At 31.3% G+C, this 26,038-nt stretch overlaps 1 protein-coding gene across 1 annotated transcript in view; it reads left to right on the top strand.

The window, feature by feature from the left end:
* The first annotated feature begins 3 nt into the window (after positions 1-3).
* Positions 4-26,038, top strand: part of LOC145313690 (cyclin-dependent kinase 18-like) — a 198,660-nt gene continuing 172,625 nt past the window's right edge. The window contains exons 1-2 of the mRNA XM_080153236.1: positions 4-449; positions 2,629-2,727. Coding sequence (XP_080009362.1) covers positions 188-449; positions 2,629-2,727 — 361 coding nt within the window. The 5' untranslated portion in view covers positions 4-187. The remainder of the gene's footprint in view (positions 450-2,628; positions 2,728-26,038) is intronic.

Genomic DNA, 26,038 nt, shown 5'->3' with positions numbered 1-26,038 from the left:
TTAAAAAGTGATAATTTTAAGTGATCTTCTATAGTTTTATTGAAATATTTTCAGTGAACTTTTATCATAATGATGACTAAGTGATGTAAGAGTTTTAACAAACATTTAATCTATCTGCGTTCTTTCATTAAAAAAGTGCTTTCATATCTTATTAATTCTTTAAAAAGTCAGGTTAAAGTTACTCAAAATGACTGCCGATATCACCAACATTTCTGACGTTGAGCTAGAAATTGACAAAGTTGGCGAACTGTCCTCCCTATCGCCTCGCGGCGGTATAAGCCTGGACCAAAGCGGCAACAATCTAGCACCGCCGCCACGCCGAAAGTCATTTTCGCGGCTACGCCGCCGTCTAAGTCAAACATTTCGGTTCAGCCTAAATGGGTCGTTGGCCGAGCTGTCGGGAGGTTTCAACTCGGGGACGTTTGGCGACAGACAGGAGAAATCTATGGGTAAGTGAATCGAAACGAAGCTTCGCTACTCTTTAAATTGCTTAAATCGTCTGAAGTCTGAAGGTCGTAAGCAGAAAATCAGATTTTTTAAATTTTTTATCCCATCGGAATTATTTTGCTATATTGAAATTGTTAATTTTAAAAGAAGTACCTATTAAATTAAATATTTATTCACTTTTACAACTATCCTTAGTTAACCTACTTCTTATTGATATAGGAATATCATAATTGCCTTGTAATTAAATCAACAAGTGTTAATTTATCTTTTATCTACATCTTCATCATAATTAATGTCTATTACACACTAATAAACTAAAGTATGCTTTAATTAGTTGATAAATCAGGTCAACTAAAATTGATTTAAAGATTTGTCGCTTTATACAAGAATGGCATTATTCATGGCGAGGATTGTGTATTAATTGAATAGTTATATATAGCATACGTAGTATTATAGATAACTTTCCGCGAAATAAAAACTAAAAGATTAATTCCAGTTTTGTTGTCTCCGAGGTGCCGAAGGCACGGGCAACAAAACTGGTAACAAAACCAATAACATTCGTAATATATGTAAATCCTGGAAAACAAGGATGAAAACATCCATAAAAGCGAAGCACTGAAACTGTAGGACAAACTGACATTAACACTTGTACAGTGTCAGAACTCAATAATCAGAATATAAAAGTATAAGAGTCGAAGCAAAATTGAGTAAAAAACTGCTTGATACAGGATAATGTTTATGGACATACTTACATTTTTAGGACTTGATTATAGAGTTGCTTCGCTTATAATATTGTACTTTGTTGTCCCAGGAATCTATGTACTACCAAAAATCAGATCAAACGGATAATTAGATCATATAATTTGTTGTTAAAAAAGTAGAAAAATCAACATGTTTAAAATGGACGTACGGACATTCTGGTAATGATTATAGAGTTGCTACGCTTTCTAAATCGTACCAAACTACTACTTAAATGACCATGCAAAGTTTGAAATCAATAGGACAATTCTAACATGCCTAAATTAACAAAAAAAAAGCTATCTATCACGGACGGATGGACGACCGAACCTAATTTTAGAAAAGCTTCGCTTTTAAAAAGAACACTGTACATTAACCCCTTACAGTCGGGCCCCTTGCCGCACCTTAATCAGTCGGGGGGGGGGGGGGGCCCCCCCCCCTATTATATCAGTTCCTATTAGAGCTAGAGGGCTAAAAAATCAGTCGGGGGGGGGGGGGGGCCCCCCCTATTATATCAGTTCCTATTAGAGCTAGAGGGCTAAAAAATTTTGTGCATGTCCACTGTGTTATGATGAATTTCCGACCTTAAGTAAGTCAAGGTCAATTTTCGCTTCCTTCACCCTTTTATTTAACAACCTTTGTTTTTAGGTTCTTTTTTACTTATAAATTTCAAACGGCTGTAATTTTTTTATTTTTGAAGCTAGAATAAAAATTTTGCAGAAAATGTTTATCTTTATGTAAATTTTATATTTGAAATATCAAAATATAATTTCAGCGGCCGCAGCTGTACTTGGCAACTGCCAGCCGCCGCAGTCGGCGGCCGGCGGGAAAACGGCGGCGGATCTTTATGAAATTTTAATACATTATGTAGACATGTAAGATAAGCTTAAGTTTGAAATTTGAAGTCTCTAAGTCAAAAATTGCGGCCACAGGAGCTTTTAAAGATTTCTGGAGACCTGGAGGATCAGGACCGGCAGGATCATACCTGGAACCTAAAATTGACTTGAACACCTGTATTTAATATGAGGATGTACTACTAGAGGATATTTTAGTATTTTGGTAAGATAAAATGCTTTGTTTAAGTCAAAAAAATATTTTTGCTCTTTACCTGGATGACCCTGCCAGGTTTGCTGGCATCCTGTGCCCGCCAGGATGGAGATATTCAAAAAATTTCAACTCTCAGTTATGTCTCATACCCACACTTAAAAAGTCAAGCAGTTTGGGCTCTTTATCTTTCACACACAGAAAATGAGATAGAAAAATCCGGATGGGGGGGCGTTCAACGCCCCCCCCCCTTGACCGTTAAGGGTTAAGAGAAAGAAAAGTTAGATGACATAATATGACATTGGATAACTAGATCAAATAGATGCGTATTATGTAAATAGTATAGCTATAAAAGTAAGAATAGGTATGTTTTTTTTTCTCATTTAAAATTTTTTGCAGGTATAGGCCGGATGCGAAGTATCACTAGCCTTACCCGCAAGCTGTCACTCACCACTCCAAGGTCTTTGTCTGGCGCCGAGAGTCATCATTCATTTTTCGGTAAGGTTTTTTATTTTGATTTAAAACTAGAACATTATCAGCAAAAATGGAGTTTTATAAAGTAAGATTCTGTGTCGTTTAGACTGTAACAAAGTATTTAATGGAAGTAACTTATTTCAATTCTTTTTGTTTGATGCCAAACCTTTATTATCTTGTTAATGTTGTTGTTTTTTTTATAATAAGGAACCAAATTTAAACCTTTTAGTTTATTTATTTACATTATACATTAAGAATTAAAGGAATATTTTTGGCGCACGCTAAAAGGTAAGGTTGATAAAATGGATGGATGAGTTAGATATTAGTATGTGAAAAGGTGATTTTAATTGACTTTCTAGAATGTATTTCTTTCATTTTAATCTCACCTTCCTGTAAAATATTCTAATAAAAACAGAGTAAAGTTTTAATTTCAATATACTACTAGATAATATTATTAACTTAATTCAAATGAAATATGAACCAGATCCTCTTATTGTTTTTCTTTTTTGATTAAAATTAAGTAATAAAGTTTTGTAATCGAATTATAATGATAAAAACAAGTACTATTATCATGTTAAAAAATATTTCTCTTCTTTTAAACACGCTAAACTTGTTCAATTAATCTTAGATTCTCTCAAGAAATTATTAATTTGAGATTTTAAAATAGCCTTTACTTGCATTCATTTAAATAGTCTAAAGTTTCGTCTTGTGTAAATAAAATTTTTGAGTAATTGTTTTCTAGAGAAAAAAAATGTATCTTGATGCTAATTTAAGGTTATGTAAAGGCTAGAAGAACAACGCATGGATAGTATCCCTTAGGGATAGGGCTTCGTAAATAAGAGCCCCTAGCAGGTGCTACAAACATTTTAAAACTTTAAAATAAAGGAAGGGGTTCGATAGTGCTATTATAGTTTTGAGTGTTTGCGACGATATGTTCTTTTCTCTTTATAATAATGCAATTTTTGTGACTTGATATAACACAACTGACAAATTCTATTTGTCCTTGTTTAACATAACGTACCTCCTGTTTCTTTGTCTTTCTTGAGAAGAGAAATTAATTATCGTATCTTGTTTCTTCTTATATAATGGATTATATTAGAGAGAAGCTTAATATGATACCCCAGCGTTTTTTTCTAGCAAAATTAATATCCTCTTTTCTGAGTTTTATGCATTAGGAAATTTTAAATTCATCATAAATATTTTTAAAACTTATATATTTGGCAGGTTCAGAAAGTATGGTTACTTTCAAATTCTTATTTTTCATAATCTATAATGTAAAGTAGAACGATTCTGGGAGGGAGGGGACATTAGACTGTTTACTAAACTAGTCCCCAATGTATTAAAATAACGTTTTCTTATTCGTTGGCTCACTAACTTTGGGCACTTTAATTGAATTTTGATCGTTTATTTCATCAAGTTGAGTGTCCAAATATTTAAACTATAATGGACATTTAGAAAAGGAGTAATTTTGTGAATAATCATTGGGGATGTACATCAATTTATCGATCTTATCCTTTAGAACGTTTCTGTAAGTTTGTTTGTCATTACTTTCGTTTATTATGAGATCCCACTAACCGCCAATCCGATTAAGTTGTGCTTTTTAGGGTCTTCGTCTTCGTGTGGCTTTAAACCTTTTTTCCTGAATAAATTCCCTTTCACAATAAAAACTAGAATTATGGGGTATAGTCCTTTCCACGACATTCCTCCATAAGGAGCGATTCTTCGTATTTTTCACATTAGCTTTTCTCCTATTTCTAGCCCCTGTGGGGCAATCACCTAACACAATATAACCTAACCTAACCTAACCTAAAATAACCTATAAAAAGCCATTTTAAAAATACGAAGAATCGCTCCTTATGGAGGGATGTCGTGGAAAGGACTATACCCGAATTATGAATATAGTAAAAAATCAGGGATATTTAAATTGAAGATATTTTACCCTTAATAATAATATATAGGTGACCTATACAATATACATACACCTTGTACTAAAGTTAATACTTTTAAATCTATCAAGTCTATGCATCCAGAAAAAGTCTAAATAATGGTTTATGTCCTATTTTTAAAAGAAGCTTTTCTATAATTAGGGTCGGTCCGTCCGTCCGGAACGGATAGCTTTTTTCGCTAATTTAGGCATGTTAGAATTGTCCTATTGATTTCAAATTTTGCATGGTGATTCCTGTAGTAGTTAGGTACGATTTAGAAAAGCGTTGCAACTCTATAATAATACCAGAATGTCCGTACGTCCATTTTAAACATGTTGATTTTTTTACTTTTTTAACAACAAATTTTTATGTGATCTAATAATCCGATTGATCTGATTTTTGGTATACTGATTCCTGGGACAACAAAGTACAATATTATAAGAGAAACAACTCTATAATCAAGTCCTAAAAATGTAAGTATGTCCATAAACATTATTCTGTATCAAGCAGTTTTTCAACAATTTTACTTACAAATTTGCTTCGACATTTATACATTTATATTCTGATTATTCAGTTCTGACACTATACAAGTGTTAGTGTCCGTTTGTCCTACCGTTTCAGTGCTTCGCTTTTATGAATGTTATCATCCTTGTTATTGCAAATTTTGTATGATAAAGTACTCTAAAAGAATGACTTCGCCATTAATATTAATTCTTATTCTTGTTTGTTTGCTTGTCTGTCCCCAAGATAGATGAACTTGTCAATCATGTTTGTATTGTGTATTTTGTTACTAATCCACTTTTTATCATTTCATAACTGTTTTATACATCATTTATATAAGTTCATTATTTTTATTAAAATTAATTTCTTTGTTTTAATTTTATCTTGTAATATTTACAGGGATCTTAAAGGATAACCAAATGGATGAAAAGTTAATATTTCTTTTAAATTATGATAAGCAATTTATCCCTTTAAAGATTAAAACCATTGGTTAAAATGTTTGGACACAACTATTCGAATAAATCAAAATTCAATAAAAGTTGCTAATAAAAGAACCAACAAATAAGATATAGCTGGTTATACCAGTATAATTTATAGTCCATGCAATGTACCCTTCCTCCCTCATTTTTATTTTGGAAGATTTTCTGATTAGTTTATGAATGAATATTTTTTAAAATTTATTTTAAAGTACATACAGATTAAATATTAACAAGCTGTGGCGTGTCTAGGGCTTTGGCTAAATTTTAAAATCCCCTTTAAATAAAAATCAGTGGGAGTTGAGCTATAGGAGGGTGTTTTACAGACAATGAGAGAAGTTTATTTTAATTGTCAAGCTAATGCATACACCTCCCTACAAAGTACAACATACTCAAAAGTCAAACAAATTCAAATTGACGCGTGGGGCACGCAGATTTTTTTCATCACTAACACATTAATCAAGGTTTTTTAAAACTTTTTTTGACAATATACCCATAGACCTCCACATAGATATTTTCTTCAGTTTTTTAACTTTCACGGTTATCAAATAAGTCTATAAGTAAAAACCACTAAATTATTAGTTGTGATTTGTAACAGGTTTGTATAAAATTGGTTGGTATCCCCCCTTTCTATAAGAATTCAATATATAAGTTGTTAAGTATAGAATAGATCTCAATATTATGCCAAGATGTTCATTTAATGTTTCTAAAATTGTTAGGTATGCCTAAGATATATTTTAACAAAAAAATGTTTAGAGAAGTAATATTAGTTTTGTAACCGCTAAAAAGTAATATTTGTATGACGAAATCAGTCATTTGACATCAGAAAATAATAATATTATCTGAATGCAAAATGTGAAGCTCCTACTAGAAATATTTCCTGTATTCTCCTCTTCCGCTGGTATTATTTCTCTTTCTCTTGATGTTTTTCTCTAATTTGTTGGAAAACACTTCCTTTTTTTTGACTAACTAATACCTAATAAAAGGAATAAAACAAACTTTTATCTTATAAGCGATGCCTATCATTTGCCAGGAATTGAAGACGAGAAATAAAATTCAATTAAATGGTTAGGTAGTTTTCTTGAGGGTGCTTTTATTAAAAATTGCCATTAAATATGGGCTACTGAACTTGAAATAACCATTGGCTGCTATTTACAATATTTAGTTTATACAGCGGCTTCGCATCCATACCAATATTGTAATAACCAAAATAACATAAACCCGACCCCCCCCCCCCTCCCTTTCTATGTATCCTGTAATCTAATATCTTTGTTGCCTCAGGGTAGCAATATTTTCTATTACAAGTAGGAGGGGGAGAATTAATAACAAGTACATCTTATTTACATAGACAAATAATTCATGTGAATCCATCTTGTAGCTTGGTATTATTGGGGGAAAATTTTGAACACTGTTAGGTTGTATCAATATTAATGAAATCCCCAGATTTCTTTTGGTGTTGTCTTCGTAAGTGTCATTTTCAATTAATATCACATTTTGTATTAGAACCATAAGTTAAGATAATTAAGTTAGAAAGATTATGTATTATTTTATTTACAAAATACACATGGTTAAATAAAGGGTAGTTTTATAGTATTTAGGATAATTATTATTGATAGATTTCCTACAAATATGTACAAAGACATCCCTTTCATACCTATTAAGATTAAGAATTTGATGTATAAGATGAAAAGCATCTCTAGAAGTGCTGTTAGTTTCCTTATTATTCTAATCAAAGAAATAAAGGCTAGACATACATTTAATCGTACAAACATATTTAACTTTATAAGATTGGCTTGCCTAGCCTGTAACTTAAATGTACTAATGTATATGATCAGAATTATACATATTGAATTGTTCATTTTGTTTGCTTCTTTTTTGTCAATTCCATACCTTTTAATAAGGCGTGTTTTAAATTTCGCACATGTAAAACCTCCCTATTCTTTTCATAATTGCTATCGTGAATCGAATGTGAGTGATACTTTGAAGAATCTAGTGCCAAGTAGAAGTCCCTTTTCTAGATTAAATTCAACATATTGTTATTTCGCTCTCCACTTTAGACGTCCTTGTTTAACTTTTCTATAATATTTTAGAAGAGGAAAAAAACACATTGACCAACTGTGGCATTTTCAATTTATATTCTGGTTGCTTTTCTTCAGGTTTTTGCACTTATTATATTTGCTTTTATTAATATTATATTGTAGAAATTGTATTTGTATTTTGTTGCTCTTTAATATAAAACTATCGGTTCGCTTGATATAAGAGCATATCGGTTCAGCGGTTAGCGAGATCCTTATGTATACACAGACAGACATCCTGTTACATTTGCAAAGTGGAAAAACGCATACATGTACTAAGAATGCAGTCAAGAAATTATTCTTGTTTGCATGTGTTATAAAATAAGGCCAAATTTTGCAAACAATTCACAGCAGTTTTTTAATGTATGTGAACCTGTTTTTTTCGACCAAGGCACTACATCCTACATTTTGTCTTTTAATGGATAGGTTGCATATCATTTTAATTGCCATTAAACTACTAACCCTAAATGCCTGCATGTTTGCAGTAAATCTGAGTTATGTGAAGTAGGTATTCAATATAAAAAAGTCTGCAAAATATTATAAACTCTTTACTTTTTTGTGCTTTATTCTCTTTTTTCGATTTTAGCTATCTTTGTTTTAATATTTCTTTCTTTAGTAGTTACTTCGCCCCTAGCCTCTTTGTTGCTATTGAGATCTTAAGCTTCAGACAATAAAAACTGTGCTACTTTATAGTATTGGTTAAGTAGTGGCATTGCCTGTAGCTTCATGAATAGTTTATTCTTCACGACTATTAAACTAATTGTTAAGAACTCTAATAAGGTCTAATGAATATTTGAGATTAGTTTTGTTTAAAGGTTACATAAGAAACCAATTAAAATTCTTTTATTTATTGTCAGCTGATAGGCATAAATTTAAAATATCTTTCCAGCCTTTTACAATATTTTGAGTAAAGAGTATTAGTTGTGTTTTCGAATGGTTTACTGTACATTAGGAAGGCTAATGTACTGACTGTTCAAATTTTCTGGCAAGGATATCTTTTAGGTAGGAATACATACAGTTTATAAGGTCTATATTTGCAAAAATAGCAGGAAAAAAGTATTGGTATCTTAGTTTTATGAATGATAAATTATCTTCCCTAAAATATATAATTCCATTCCTAAACCTAACTGAACGAAGAAAAGAATCCGATTAAAGAATTTGTTTTGGTATGTGACTTTTTATTTTATGGGATAATATTCCTTTATATCTTTCCATACTGGGAATGATTACAAAAAGTTGTCTTTTTATAAAGGATTTGGTTTTTACATTCCAATAAAATTGACTGTTTTCAGCAAAGCTACTCTACATTACTTGGTCGATTGGTTGGTCTTTTTGACGTAGCTTAGCGCACTCATTTACATTTTACACCACTAGAAATTATAAGGTGTCGCTTAGCCATAATCAAGAATAATACAAATCACTATTGACAGACCGAATGAATTGTAGAGAAGTCCTGATTTTGTTGAAAGTGCAACGGGTTAAAATGATTGATTCGAAGAGTGCCCAAAAGATCAGATTAATCATCCAATTTATTGTATTGACAAATGGTCAGGCACTATGCCAATAAAACATGGCTATCAAATTAGAAAGCAGTGTGGCGATTTAAAAATCAGTTGTATTTCTTTTGTAATTAGACAGATTATTTTTACTTATATTTAATTGTCGATGAAAGATAAGAAAATCTCCAATTTCTTTGTGGCTATTGAAGTTATTCTCTACCTAATTAAGTGGTAAAATGTCTAAATAACACGAATATTTTATACCTAACATTTGATAAGAAATAAATTCTTCTGTAATAGAAAAAAAGTATTTAGTAAGTTATGTTATGTTTGAATCTACAGATCTTGCTGGTATGGAAGGATATTACTTCTCAGTATAGTTTCATAAATTCTTAAGGGAGGTTCTATGCTATTTCTCTATCCTTCCCCCTTCAATAATTTTCCAAATATTGCAGAAAATTATATGGTAGAAAGTCATTTTTGCTAGCTTATACCAATAACGAAATTAATTATGGGGGAAAAATCACGAAACCTATACGTGGTTTTAGCTGTCGTTGGGGGGGAACACATCGTAAAATTAACGACCTCTCCATTTGCCCCAAAATATAATTTTAGATTTATTTTGCTTGTTGGTTAGGTATACCTTTTTCCTGCATTTTTGCCTAAATCTTTTTTATGCAACCATCTTTTTTAATGTAACAAACTATTTTTTATCTGACATACATTACAAGCATACTGCAAAAGCTTTGCTAAAGGAAAGCACTGAAGATTTGCTAAAAATTTCTTTCTTTCTCTTTGTTTAGATTAGGGCCCACTTAGATGTTTACATGATCACGTAAAAATACAAAATTAAAAAAAAAACTTAATGAAAACAATTTTACTGACGTTGATCCATCACCTCCCTGCTTAAACACACCACTTTAATCCCCCCCCCTCCCTTTAAAAAAAATTGTCTAGACCCTTCCGGGCCAAAAACCCACTGGTTACTACCCCCCAAGGGTTCTTCTAACCTTTACTTAACTTTGCCTAAAATAAGCATAATGAATATTTTTTCCTCAAAAGTTTGTGTTCCAGATGCTAAATAAAAATTGTTCACGTTTTTGTAGCAACGCCGTTGTCCAAAATGTCATTTTTTGTGAGATTTGCTCTCAACATCTGTTCTTGTTTCTTTCAACAAAATTTTTGTGTTGCCTTATTTTCAAACCACGGTCCGATACACAAAACAATTTTTTTGTATTTTTAATACATTTCATTGAGTATTTTCCTTAAGGTGATCACAATTTTTTTTTTAAATAATGGAAATTTAAAGATTGAACCGAAAAAGAGTGGGTTGAGCTTTGCTAGGCCGATAGAAAGAGATGTATTATCAAATCATCTTTTTAGAGGTATAGCTACTCTTTGACCCAACAAGACTCGCCAGAACTAATCAAAATGGCATGCAAAAATTTCATAACCCTATTATGATTACATACCAAAAATAGTTATTTGTCGCATCGTATTATGAAGGGCTTTTCACGAATATAAAAATTTTCAATTATTTGAACAAAACTGGATACAATGCGATACGATACATGTTTTTTAGTATGGTTTAGAACCGGTTCTAAACCAGCGGACATTGATCGGTTTCAAAGCCACACTGGAAATGGTTTCATATCAATGAAAGTATTTTAACAATTTATAACATTATGCTCCCACTTCATAAAAATATACTTAAAAGGATCTGTTGAAGGGCGTAATCTTCCTTTCAATCTTCTTTTTTCTTTGCTACCTTTGCTTTCTATAATTCTTGTTCTCTGACAAAAGCTGATGCAAAGCTAACAAACAATATCTTATTAAAAAGAAAAGGGTGGAGATTTATACAAATTAAGATATTAAATGCAAAACATTTTCATAAATAAATAACTTAGTTTTAATTAAATGTTGATTTTTATTTTGACAAGGAAGAATTGTTTTATAATTCTCGTAATCATGATATAAACATCTAGAAACTAAGATTAAAATACAATAATGGATTTCTAAGAGGTATATTAAGAAGACTAATTAAGGGTGGAGGGGAAATTTGACACATTTGCGTAAACCTGGTACCTAGGCTTTATCTTTGGACTGAGAGGATAGGTTATTAAAGATAAAATCATTCTTATATAATGAATTTCCCGAAGTTTTAAGATTTTTTGGATAGACCTCCAGGTTCCGGAGCTGCTGGCCTCCAGGTGGTCTCTGTGCAGGTAAAAATGAAGAGAAAAAAAGTTACGAATCAACTTATAAAACAAAATAGGTATGCATCTTTTTTTTCAAGTATGTGAATAATATTTAAAAAAATGCATATTTTGTTTTATAAGTTGACCTGTAACTTTAAAAAACTTTTTTTTTCATTTTTAACTGTACAGAGACCACCTGGAGGCCTGCAGCTCCGGAACCTGGAGGTCTATCCAAAAAATCTTAAAAATTCGTAAAATTCGTCATATAAGAATGATTTTATCTTTAATAACCTATCCTCTCAGTCCAAAGATAAGCCCAGGTACCAGGTTAACGCAAATGTGTCAAAACTTCCCCCCCCCCCCCTTATTGAAAGTTCTTATTCTTGGCTTTAAAAACTATTATTTTTGATAGGTATTCCAACTACGAAAAACATGTTTATAGGAAGATCTAAGTGAATTATCACCCTTCCTATACCTAAGTGATATGTTAAAGAATCATCCCCCTTTTAATGCAAATCAAATAATTCAAGAAATAAATAACTTTTAATCTTTCTTTAGAATCAGAAATATTTTGCATTAGAACCATTTTAATATTTTTGCTTTGGTTTAAATGTGATAGCGTCACCATTTTTGACATTTGAGTGGGACTTGGAAGATTTGAATTTTGATGGTGTTCAATTTTGTACATTTTTTTGGTAAGAAGTTTGATTTGATGTTGCATAATTCTAAATATCCTCTACAGCCAGTAAAAATTAAGAAAAAATTTTGTTTTAAATTTATCTTGTGTTTAAAATGTTGGTTGTCTGTCATTAAAGATCTCTGAAGGGATTGTATGGATCTGATGTTCTTCGATTTATGGGTAATCCAGATCTTTATGTACAGAGAAACGTCCTGTTACTTTTATACTAATATAAATAATAAACCTAATAAATATCCAAATATCCTATATTGTTAGCGCCAGGTAAAAAGATTGGTAACCTAAATATTTGAGAAATGGATGTAATAAGAATGCATTGTTCCCGGCTAGGTTACATCATCCTGCATATATAAGTCAGTATGGCTTTTAATATGGTTGAAAATACAGCAGATTTATGAAATATATATATAGGTTGGTCCCAGAGTTTTATGAGTTTTTACTAGCTAAAGCATGACTTTGTCAACATTGAAGCTAAATATTTTATTCACCAGTGGAGATATTGCTGTCTTTTTGTTTTTAGCTGATTTTACACTTTAAAGGCTGAATTTGTATACACTGTGAGTTGCATCCAAGATATGTATTGTATAATCCTGTCTAAACCTGGGATAAACATGGTACACAATACAATGCAAGATGGGGCAACTACATAGCAGCATAGCTAGAAAGAACAATAATGTATAAGGAGCAACCAAATCTTTGCATGATATAATCTTGTCTAAACCTGTGATAAACATGGTGCACAATACAATGCAAGATAGAACAACTACATAGCCGCATAGCTAGAAAGAACAATAAATAAAGAGCAACTCAACATTTGCATAGTATACAACTGTCTAAACCTGGGATAAACATGGTACAACAATACAATGCAAGATAGAACAACTACAGAGCCGCATAGCTAGAAAGAACAATAAATAAAGAGCAACTCAACATTTGCATAGTATACAACTGTCTAAACCTGGGATAAACATGGCACACAATACAATGCAAGATAGAACAACTACATAGCAGCATAGCTAGAAAGAACTTAATTAGACAAATAGCAACCAAATATCTGAGTAGTATAATCCTGTCTAAAACAAAAATGGGAAACAAAGAAATTCAAGATTGGAAAACTACATAGCAGCATTAATAATATAAAGAAAGTTAAAACAGACAATATTATAGGGCAACTATAAACCATCTAAAGATATCTATCATCCTATTATATTAAGTACTAAGCTTTTTTGTCTGTAGCGAAGGAGCTCGCTAACCACTGAACTGATATGGTTCTCCTATGGAGGGAAGCTTTGTGTAGGCCCTGAGATGGTTTTAGGCTATTTCATTTTCATAAAAAGTCTTGGTATAGTTTTAGGTTATTCTTATGTCCTTCTGAATCCATATCCTTTCGAATATAGAGCCCCTATTTGATAGGGGCGCAGCCGCTAGTTTAAAAATATATTATCTAAAGTTACCAAGACAAGACAGAAATTGTGGTCATTGGTGGTGTGTGTTTTTATCACGTTTTGAGAATTTCATTTGTACTTTTTGTATACAACTATGGATTTACCTAAGATGTAGAAAGGCTGCGCTACAAAAATGTACTTGAACTGTTGAAAATATAAATCGCAAAATGCTTATGTATAATGATACATTTATCATGTATTGAATGTTTTATACATACTTGAAGATGCTTTATTAGGTCACATTATCAATTTTTGCATTAGCCTATGGGTAAAATTCTATAACAAGTACACACCCGAAAGCGTTCTTTAATCTTAAAAAAATACTTGCATTGCTGCTCAGTTACACGCTAAGTTTTTAAGCTACTTGTTCAAAATACTTTAATATATTAAAGTTTTTTTGTATTATATGTTTATTATTTGTAAGCCCCTTTTTAGTGTCCTTCGTAAGCGTGTAGATGCGGAAGGGGGTTGCCAACACTCGCTTTAAATTGGTATTAGGAAGGGCAGACTTCTTTTTATTTCATCTTCTGTAAGAAATACTCATCCCTTGCATAACCCTTTGCACGCCACTGCACTGGTGCTACTTATAAAGAGAGGGGGCGGAAGTGACACTTTTTAAAACCAAAACGAAAAGTCAAAAGAACTCAACTAAATAAAGAGTTACAGCTCTGAGATTTGACATGGCAGCTGCTTTTTAGAGGTACAATACGGAACTGTGAAGAAACGGCGGTGAAACTGTTGCTCCCGCCGAATTTTGTTTTTGCCTTTTCTCGTCAAATTCGATAATTTTTTAATCATCTGAGGTAATATTTTTTTTCATACAAATTTTCCTTATATTTTCACTTGACACTTAAAATATATCAAACATGCCAATATTAAAATCGCAAGTGTCAAGTGCAAATATATTGACCGCCCTCATACTTCTAATAAAACCACACTTCTCTTCTCCTGCATTAGCAGCCTTCCACTTTTATGTCGTTCCTTATATTTGCATTTGGTGAGAAAAAATTCGGCGGGAAACGGCGGTTTTCGGTGGGAGCTGCGGTTTCGCCGCCGTTTCTTCACAGTTCCATTTTATACCTATTTAAAGCAACTGTCATGTCAAATCTCAGAGCTGAAACTCTTTATTTAGTTTATTTTAGTTTTGGTTTCTTTGGTTTTCACTTATCCTGGTCAATCTGAAACTTATGACATTCCATAGAAAAGAACTTTTTTCGACATGTGACATTTCAAACTTTTTATATTAATGTAATATTACGTTGTCATCATACTTCAAATTCATGATGCAGGGATAGGACATTAAGTAATAAATTTACCTACTCTAAAGACATATGTGTAAAAATCTGCCTTTGATAGTCTCTAATTATTGGGGAAAGGAATTAATTGAAGCAACGTTTTCCCTCTTCCTTCCTGCTTGATATCAAGAAAACTGAAACAGTTAAAAGTATTGTCATCAATAATTATGGTCTTTTAAAAGTGTTATTTTCCAAGAGTTGAAAATCGGTTCAAAATGTGCACTTTGTTCTTTACTTATTTGCTCAACTTCTGTATTAATTGTCATTACGTCTGTTTGACGGTCACTCAAATCATAGGGTACTTTAGTTAATTTTTAACTAGTGAGTTCAAATTATAGCAGTGTTTAAACATTTTAACCAAGTAATTTTAGGGTTGTACATCAATTTATCTTCCATTGTCCTATCTCCAAGGATTCCTGATTTAGTATGTAACATTTCTATTTACTAATGGACAAAAATTAGGTTTCTTTAAAAAGCAAAGAAATGGGTTGGAAGGTTGGGAAGAGGGAAAGAAAGAAAAAAAGAGATAATAACAGAGAAAGAAACTAAGAAAACAAGGATGACAACGTGACTCATACCAAAACTCATAGCTCAAATAATAAAAAAAATACCTAATAAAAACAAAGTAGAAGAGTAGATGACCATTGATAAAGGAAATCTTCATAAAAAATTTAAGATATCTGAGTAATCAAAAATCCGCATTTCTAATATGAAAATTAAGAAGTTGAGCTTCTATTGTTCTAGTGAATTCTTTTTAATCTTAGACTACAGCTTTTAAAATATTATAATTTTGGTAAGCCGAGTATTTCTCCTTTCAGAGAGAAAATATAGATAGGAAAGAAAGTGAAAATGATCACGAAACTAAAGAATTTGGACAGAAACATCATTTGGTGTTCAAATGATGTCGCGAAATTAAAAAAAAAATGCGCCATTTTTCTAGTTTTTATCATCATAATACATAACCCTATAAAAGGAAAATATTTTAAGACTATATTTCTACTTCAAAGGAATCGTTTTAAAGGATTGGTCCCGGTCAAGAGGAACCTCATAACCCTTTGCCTATATACCGAAAATATTTTATTTATGTCCTTCGCTACAAACAAACAGACATCGTTATACTTTGTATTATAGATTAATAGCTAATCATTCTACCTACATAATAGAATTTTGTTTTTTATACTTCATCGACACATTATCTAGAAATAGAAATATTTCATAAGAATTCGCTGTTCTATTTTATTATTCACAAATGAAAAAACACTCAAGTTTTGTTTGCAATACTTAGTGGTGAACCTATGTCCTATATGCTCATAGAACTCATAAATTATTAAATAACTTATATAGGTATGGTTTCATGTCATTATACCTTATTCGGTTCAATTTTAGGTTTTCACGCTTTTTTTACAAGGCCATTTTTCACTATGTCACAAAGTCTTTATAAAAATAGAATAAGATTATAGAACAAAGGGTAAATTAGTTTAGAATTTTTCAGGTATTTAATCGGATGATTTTGGTTGATTAGTTCAAATCTATGCAACTCAAAGCTAGGCTTCCCTGAAAATAGTGTAACCTAACAAAGTCTTTTGCAAGATCTCACCGGATCTACATATAGATAGACCAACATTCCATTGCTTTATAAAATAGAATTGAACCAGATATCCAATATCTGAAACTAATGTATAACGTTTGTATTGTATGTGCAGTCAATGACCGATTATATATGCTGCTTGTTTATTTTGCCTTTGTCTTTATGTAAAAGAAGGATTAATATTGGGGACTAGCGTTTTGTATAATTTTATTTCCAACATAAAAAGATATTCGTTTTAGGGACATAAATATTACTTTGAATTTCTATATCCCTTGTATATTTTGGTTGATTTATGGGTGTAAGATTTCTGATATTTTGACAATTTTATTTTAATCATGATTTATCAAAGTTCTAGTTTAACCAAACATGGATGGCAAATTCCATTTATCAGAAGGTGAACAAATAAAACAGCCGGTACTATCTATACATACTAGCGGCTTCGCCCCTAGCCTCTAGGGGCTTTGCCTTAAAGGACGCCTGCAAGAAATACCAGGCTTTAACTGCTGAAAGACTGCCACAAGTAGACCCAATACCCCAAATTTAAAGCCTTCAGCTTCAATAACAAAAAAGTTCTAGGCATTTCAAAATAGCATTTTATGTACAATGAAAATTTTCAAAGATTTCCAATGCTTATAAAAGAAAAAACAATATTAAATTACGTCGCCTAGACACAAAATTATGACTTTGCCTTTGTCAGAAACTTACATTGCCGGTAACTGATTACATTTTTACAATAAAAACACCACATCTCATAGTCAAAATCCATGAAAAAAAATCGATTTAAATTGCATTTTTAAACAAAAATCATAGCGGAAACAAAGGGGGAAACTCAGCTGTGATTGGTTGCTTAGCTGATTCAGCCTTCTGATTGGCTACAGTACATTCGGTACAACGCAAGTTAAACTTAATTTTTTTTAATGATTTTGACTATAAAAATGGGTATTTTTATTGTAAAATTACAATTAGTTACTGGTTGCCTAAATTTATGACAAAAATAAGCTTATAATTTAGTTTCTAGGCCACGTAGTTTAATTTCAAAATTTCTAACATTAGCACTGTAATTCTTTCAAAATTTTCATTGTACATTAAATGGCATTTTAAAATGCCTAGAACTTTTTTGTTATAGAAGCTGAAGGCTTCAAATATGGGGAATTGGGTCTACTTGTGGCAGTCTTTCAGCAGTTAAAGCGTGGTATTTCTTGCAGGCTTCCTTTAAGAGGTAATTAAAAAAAAAATTTAGCTGCCCCAGTATCAATTTCAAAATTTTCGGGAAAAAAAAATTGCAGCTGCCCCTGTATCAATTTCAAAATTTTCGGGGAAAAAAATTGGATCTGCCCCAGTATCAAATTCAAAATTTAAAAAAAAAATGGGGGGGGATTTTTTTGTTTTTTTTAAGGGGTTAGGGGTGTTCCACCCCCCAAGAAAATAGCTTAAAACCACTACAGGACCAATAGGTATATACCCTGAAGAGTAGAATCCGATCGATTCAGCGGTTACCAAGATCTTAAGGACAGACGGGCGGACAGACAGACGGACGGACGGATAGACATCAAGCTACTTTGTATTTAGATTACAACAAAATATTCGAAGTAAATCTAAAATGGCTCACTTACAGATATGCAAGCATTATAAGATAGTATAATTATTATAGGGTTGCGTACATACAAATTAAAAGATCTTTTCTCACATTTACAAGCTCTGGTTTCCAGTCGGACATGACATAACCATAGAGAAGCTGCGCTGATAATAAATGACCTTCCAAGTTAATTAACCCTGACAAAAGTATACCTTTTATCAGCGTTTTCCAGTATTTTTGCATTCTTAATCTCACACAAACATTAAACACTAATTACCCGACATTAAATTTTTGCACAACCTTTTTATTATCTACCTATAGTGTTTTTATAATACTACAGATTGTAATCATTTTAAAATGGTAGATTTTTGGAATTAAGCAGGTAATGACCATTACATTTTACTCGGCGATTGAAGAATAGTTATTTATTGCATTGTATTATAGACAGCTTTCCGCAGAAATGAAAATGTACAATTATAAGATTAAAACCAGTTTTTTTTAGCACCGAGATGCCAAGATCCGTATGGCTGAGAATCGATTCTAATCCACTGGGTATTAATAGTTTTTAAAGCGATACTGGAAAGAATTTTGAATACTTTTTTGTGTATTACTCATTTTTTCTCTATTATCCATTTCGATTATTCTGAGAAAAGGGCATAATTCATCTACATACCTTTTCCCCCCGCATGAGAGATCAAAGGTTAAGTTTCATACAAGAATTGCGGGGAAGAGAAACTTATTATTACTTAATTATTTTCTTGACATTGCTTAATAATGTGGTTTTACTTTAATGTATGAACAACTTTTATTATCTCAATTATTGGTGTATATATATCGAGTGGACAGTTATAATTTGGCTCTTCACATTATTATAGATGGTTCTTAGAGTCCCTTACCCGTACTAAGGTTAACTTTAAGGTAAAAACCTAAATTGATATCAAATCTATTGTAATGAATGTATTATCAAAGACACAAGAATACACTTATATTAAGCACATAAAGGGTCCAAATTACTGCATGACAATTATACTAAATCAATTTTACACTGTAGAGGCTTATGAGACCCGCATCTTCTATATAATTTACGAATTGGGATGGTTTAAGAAACACCTTGATTTGATACAGCTCTGCTCAGTTTCTTTTTGCGGAGGGTCTCAAATTTTGCGGTCGGTTTCTTCTTCGACTACCAAGCTCTAAATTAAACAACCAGACAAATTAAATTTTAATTTTAATAGCTGGTTTTCTCTAATTAAGTTTAAAAGTAAAAGCCCCTTCGAAGGTAATCCATGTGCTATATTTAATATCTTATTCTTTAAAATGTTATAAATGTAATAATAGCTCAGATGATGTTGGTATCTTATGTTTAAAATGTTATAAATGTAATAATAGCTTAGATGATGTTGGTATCCTATGTTTAAAATTAATGTTTGCTTATAATTACTTTTAATTTTAGGTAAGTACTGTTAAGATCATGCTGAGCATTTTTCAAGTTCACATCATTTTTACCATATTTTTTGCAACATATATTTAAAGATGCAGATTGTTTAGATGATTGAAATAGGTATAAAAATGTTTTAAATATCCATGTGTTTTAAAGAAATATTTTTTCCGTCGAAAGTTAAATTAGATTTACTATCTATGATTTATCGATTTCAATACATAAAAAGATTATGAGATAAGATGTATCTTTTTTATTGAGGTATTTCAATATTTTTTAAAGGCTTTAGAAATCTCGAGCAAAAGATATGTAACCTTAAATAATAAAGATATTTAATAAGCAATAAGATGATTTTTCTAAGAAATAGCTTAAAACCAATACCAATTCAAATTTTAATTGTCCAGCAATATATGAGATCTTAAGTACAGAAAGGACAGTATATAATAATAATATTGTGTTATTTTTTAGAAAATTAACTTACATATTTGTTTCTTTAAAAAGCTCTACAACAGTACATGGTATATTAACCAAAAATGCAGAAAAAAAATCACTTTAATTCCATCTATTTTTCTACTTAAAGGTCATTTCATGAGATGTGAAAAACTGTATGCAATGAGTACAGAGCCTCAGGATTTATGGGATGTACATTTGAAAAAATACTCCTTTTAAGGGATAGTTTTATATAACAATCAAAACTTGTTGCTGCCATTCTTTGACATTGCCATTCTTTTAATATATTCTATATTACTTAAGTTTTTATCATTTATCAGAAAACTATTTTAGCACAAACCCCAAAACTTCCCTAAAATGAAGTTTAATAAATCTTACATAACACCAATTGACAGTCAGACATCTACTTTGTATAAATGAGATATATATTCCTACCATCCCTGTAAATTTGAAAAGCCACGCTGTGCTATGCAAAGTTTTTTTAGCAAGTCCCTTAACAACAAAGGAATGTCAGAGGATTTTTTATTGGGGGGATAGATGGATGGATGGTAGAGTTTTTCGAAGATTTTTCTCTTTATTTTATTTATTATAAACTTATATTTTACTCTACTAATATCTAAATTTCAAGGTTATGATAGGGAGGGAGGGAAGGGAGAGTTCTTTCTATGCCCAACCACTGAAAGTGCCCTGACCCTGTTGGGCTGCCTGAACTAAATTGATAAAACAACAACGAAAAACTAGTACTTTCCTCACCTTGTTTTCCATTTATTACTAAATAAAAAGAGCGCCGAGGGGATTTTCCGTGCTTTTCTAGGCACTATGAGAAAAACTGCCTGTTTTCTGATCTATCTACCTTAAAATGCACTATGACTGTACATTATTGAAATTTTATTACTGCACCGTCAAAAATTATTTGCATATACACATTTTATGCTTTTATTGATCACTGTTTGGAGTTGGTATATGTTTTTACAATCCAACTCATTTATTCTTTGAAAGATTTTGATCTGACTTTCTGAAATTTAATTTTATCATTTTGTACTTAGGTGTCAACTTTCTTATATAGGTATTTAGCCTCCTCTTAATTTTGAATACGTTATAATCCTTTAATACTTACATTTTTTGGTGAGCCTTTTTTCTAAAAATTTTTTGTATGAACACTTATTTGATGTTTACTGCTCTTGTTCGTGTTATAAATAAACATTAAACACAGAGCTGCGTACTTATCTGATCTCAATTTACAGATAGATAGATTTTCATCTTGAAATAGGGTTCAAATATTAATGCCTTTGTCTAAATACCAATATATGTTTTGGTAGTTATGGTTGCAGGGTGGTAAAATTAAGAATATTCTATCCTATTATATAAGGTTTTCCTTGTCTTAAGCTTTATATCATGGAAAATAATGGTCCGATTTCGGTTGAACTTTTTAGGGACGCTTTATAAGGGTCTTGGGTTGGTTTTAAGCTGCTTTTATGGCCTCCATCGCCCTACCCTAAAAGCTAGGAGCGAAGCAACTAGTTCTATTATATTAAGTAGCAAGATTATTTGTTCTACTACTGAACCAAAGAGTTTTTCATTTTGAGATGCTCCACCTAGTTCTCGAAAAGATTTTAAGCTATTTTATTTCTTAATCAAAGTCTCGGTTGGTTTTAGGCTTCTCTATAACTCCTTTGGCTCCTAGATGCTAGGGTTTAAGCCACTAGCAAATATAAAAGTTAATTACTCTCGTTAAATAGCTTAGTAATAATTTTTTGTTGTTCTTGTTATTATACTTTGTTTCAATTAAATGAACATTCTGAATTAAAATAAATTATTATTACTCTGATTTCGCTATTCAATTTAAAGCTATTAAGTACACAGTCACACAAGTTTGAATTTGAAAAGTCATATGTATGCCTTATTAACAGGAATGCTTATGCAGTTCTGCACTATTTTTATTGTTGTTATTCAGCGTATCATTGGCATACTCATGGATTTGGATAAACATTCTTATACATAATTAAGACAATAAATTAATTTCCATAAATGCCAATAAAATTTATGCCTTATATGCCAGGGACCGATTTTCACATTCCATTACAATTTGGTCCTGAATATTCTTTTTTTGTTCTTTTCATCTTTGTGATATGATGTCAGTTTTTTAACTGACAAATAACTCTTTGATGGAACGCTCTTTGTCTGGAAATTGTAACTGAAAATGGCAATGACCTGTGCGCCTATTTATGTATTAAGACATTTCCCATATTCTCAATATCCATGTCACATTCCTAACTTAGTAGTAGTAGGTCAAACATTTAACGCAACTAATTCGACTTGAAACTGACATCCCTACAAAATTAAGCTGGCCCATTAAAATCTTTGGTACATCAAATGTTATAGAATAACTATATTTGACTACTTAAATTAATTTAAGTCTCTGTTACTAAAATATTCGTAACTGAGAGATATACTATTCCAATCTAATGAAGAGAGTATGAATACAAAATTTGAATAGACTTCTAATGATATGGACATCTATGTTCATTCAAAATGTTCTATTAAATAATAGCAAAACATGCAATTTAAGTAAATGCGCCAAATTTGTCAGGTTGAGAATAGGAGAAGGATGTGCAAATTATTGAAACCTTAGATTTAAACACTAAGGAATTAGTCAAAAAATGTACACCAAAAGGGGTGAGGAATTAATTATGCTGTGAAAGTACTTAATATAAGTTGAATATATTTTTAGTTACCTCTTTATGCCTGAATTATAAGTTGCCACTCCTTAATTGTATGCCACTGAATGGGGCCATATTTATTAATACCACAAACTCTTTAAACCACACGATAAACAAAGTGTTGCTTCATCTTAGCAACATTTTTAAACAGCGACATTGTGCATTACTACTTTGAATGGCTGTAATGTTGGGATAACTAACCTCTCGCTGTCGGGTGATAGGTTTGAATCTTGGTCAACACCGCGACCTAAAAAATGGTTCCTACAGCTACTATGTCAGATGTGGAACACAAATAGTTGGAGAAGGGGGGAATTAATTGACCCTATTCAGGTGCAACTCTGTACCATGCACAGTTTTAACTTCCCGATAAAGGTTGTGCAATCAAAGGGTTGGTTGTCTGAAGGCCGTTTGACAATATAATCCTGTAAATCATTGAACAAAATTTTACTGAGAGATACGCTAAAATAATTACAAGTGATATCCCTTCCTCTATAGACAATTTAACGGTTTTATCCTTCTTGGCTTATATAGCCAACAATTTGCTGTTGTTTTGTATCAACAGCTTAAAACCTAAAAAAAAATTGGGCTTAAAATTTGAATCTATTTAAAGTTTGCTTAGTTGGGTCGTAATTTTATTAAATACAATGATAATAAAATCAGTTTGAATATTTGGATGGTTAATTTTATTTAGATTTAGCTAATCCTTTTATGAAGGTAACATGATGTATGTCTGTCTATCTGGGTATGTAGTTAAGATCTCTAACCGCGATATGCTTCTCATTTTCAATGAAACTTCTTGTGATGGAAATGTCCAGGGAAGGTATCTACAAAGAGCAATATTTTTTGTTCATTTTTTTCCTTCAAAAACTAAAATTTAACTTTATTAATCCGGCCTTTGAATAGGTATGAAAAAAATCCGCCATTAAATTTAATTGCCACTTTATTGCCCCTTTATTGCTAGTTGGCATAAGAATAACTATATAGGTAGGTGTGTCTGAATATATAAACTTGAAAACATATTACAACTATTATCACACATTTGTTATAAATGTACATAACATGTACCATAAACTAAGATACCTATTATTTTTCTGAATTCACCAAGAAAATACTTACATATTGTATGTATATAGAATGCGTTGACCATTCATCCGCCAATCCATCAGAGCTTAAGATTATCATATCTTCATTGTTTATAAAGTGTATTGTCCTCTTTTAATTTACTGATACATTAGAATTATGTTTGTTAAACATTATTTGGGTTTCTTTAATTATGCTGTTAAATTATTACAGTATTTCTATATAATTTTTTCGGCTATTTGCTGCTAAGCTATATCTGAACATAATTGTCCTTGTATTATGTTATGAATATAGATTAGTAGAACCTACATACATAAATCAAATTAATAACCAAATAAATGGAAAGGGTAACCGTGTGGAAATTTTTTGATCCATAACACTTAATGATTGATAGCAGAACTAAGAAAAGAAATCCTGTAAGCTGGACATATTTAAGAAGGTGTTATGTAGGATACAAAACTAAGTAAAGGAACTTAAAAATAACGAATCGTTATACATATAGATCCAATAGGTTTTTGTAACACACATGACTGAAAGTGTAGGTGGGGGGGGGGGGATGTAATGCGTCAATTGTCTTATCCCTGAATCCCTTACTATACTGGTATTTTAAGGCAACCATTTTAACACGTCACATAAAATTGCTCCAATCTACCCTACAACCAATTTGAGTTTGTCTGTATTTAGCACAGTTTAATTCCAGTCTGTGACAGACCATTCTGTTTGTTTTGGGCATTTACATACTATTACAATTCAAGGATCAGGGATGGTTATTCAGCAGTTTAAATCTTTTTCAAATATATTAAATAAAGGTTTTATTTATTATTCAAAAATAATGGCGGCAAAAAAGTTAAATGTTTAACGAAATGTTGTTATGCAGATTGTGACTAACTGACGGCTGCTGCTGATCAAATATTAACATTAATCAATTTACTTTGAGGCAGCGACTACATTTGCCAACTAATAAGGTTGCTGCTTGCGTCTTGGGCTACCGATAATCTTTTTTTTTACATAAACAAACTTCTTTTCCCCTTCAATAGAAGAAATGTTACTCGCAGTTCACATGAGTACAACATTATTCATATAAATTAAAATTGCTGATTTTCTTCCCCTGTCCTGGATTACAATTTAACATCACAAGAGAAATAGGATTAAATCTATCGGTCAACGTACTATTGTGTGTTTTAGGGTTGATTTATTTGATTTTAAATATATTCTTAAATAAAGAATAGGAGAGACAAAGATGTATTTGGTTTTGCGATATTTATTAGAGATTTAAATCCAATGATAAATTTGCCTGGTAGAAGATAAACAACATGCTGAAAATATTATAAATTAGAAAATAATCCGAAGCATTTTTATCAAATAATATCGTAGATAGCTTTCTGCGGATAGTAGAATGAATAATCATAAGAATTTTTTCCAGTTTTGTTTGCCCCGAGGGACAGAAGGTCTGGGCCACTAAAACTTATATTTATTTTTTTATTCGTGACAAATTGTCTTTAATATAAAACGATACATATTTTTAGTTTTGCTTAGAACTTGTAATAATCGGTTTCAGATCCGTATTATAATATTGGTTCTACATATAAAAGAATTGCATCTAATTGCTTTGCGATTTTATTCTTAGCAATGCAATGTATTAATAATTGACTGTATAGTTGAATTATAGACAGATTCTTATTATTGAGTAGCTGCACTTCAGAAGCTTCAGGTGCCAACAGTTATATTGCATTAAGCTTTAGTTTACAATAAAGTCTTTGATGTCTGAAACTATTTTAGCATGGTCACAGGTATAACACAATGGACTATAAATCATTCTTTCTACAATTTCATACTATGATAGCTGATAAAATTAGAAGGAAAACAGGGTTGTAGATTATTTTACATCGTCCTGTTTTTCCCTGGTCTAATGGACAAGTGTCTCTATAAACATGCTTATAAAGGATTACGTCCTTTGTGGATAAAAGCAGTTTACTCAGACACAAAGCTATACTTACAATTGACCGAATTGGATTTATATTGCGTCAAGGATTACAATATCCATAAAAAGGTAGTTTAACAAAACAGAAGGTTATTCCTTACAGATCAATCCCTGAATTATCAAAATACTTTTCCAGTATGGCTACGAAACCGATTCTCAGCCATACTGAAAAATCCTGTATTATAGCAACGTATTTCAAGAAATTTTCCTCGAATATTAAAATAAAAATCATAAAATTGATATCGCCCCATGTGGCTAACAAAACTGGTTTTAATCTTTTAATTTTTCGTATTAATATCCGCGGAAAACTGCTTATAATGCGAAACGATAAATAGTTCCTAGAATAAGATAAATAACTGATTTTATTTATAAAAGTCTAGATATACATAAA

The sequence above is a fragment of the Acartia tonsa genome, chromosome 3, assembly GCF_053477335.1.
Source record: "Acartia tonsa isolate MP-2025a chromosome 3, ASM5347733v1, whole genome shotgun sequence".
NCBI lineage: Eukaryota > Metazoa > Arthropoda > Copepoda > Calanoida > Acartiidae > Acartia > Acartia tonsa.
Note: the sequence above shows the minus strand (reverse complement) of the source record. Positions and strands in the feature narration are given on the sequence as shown.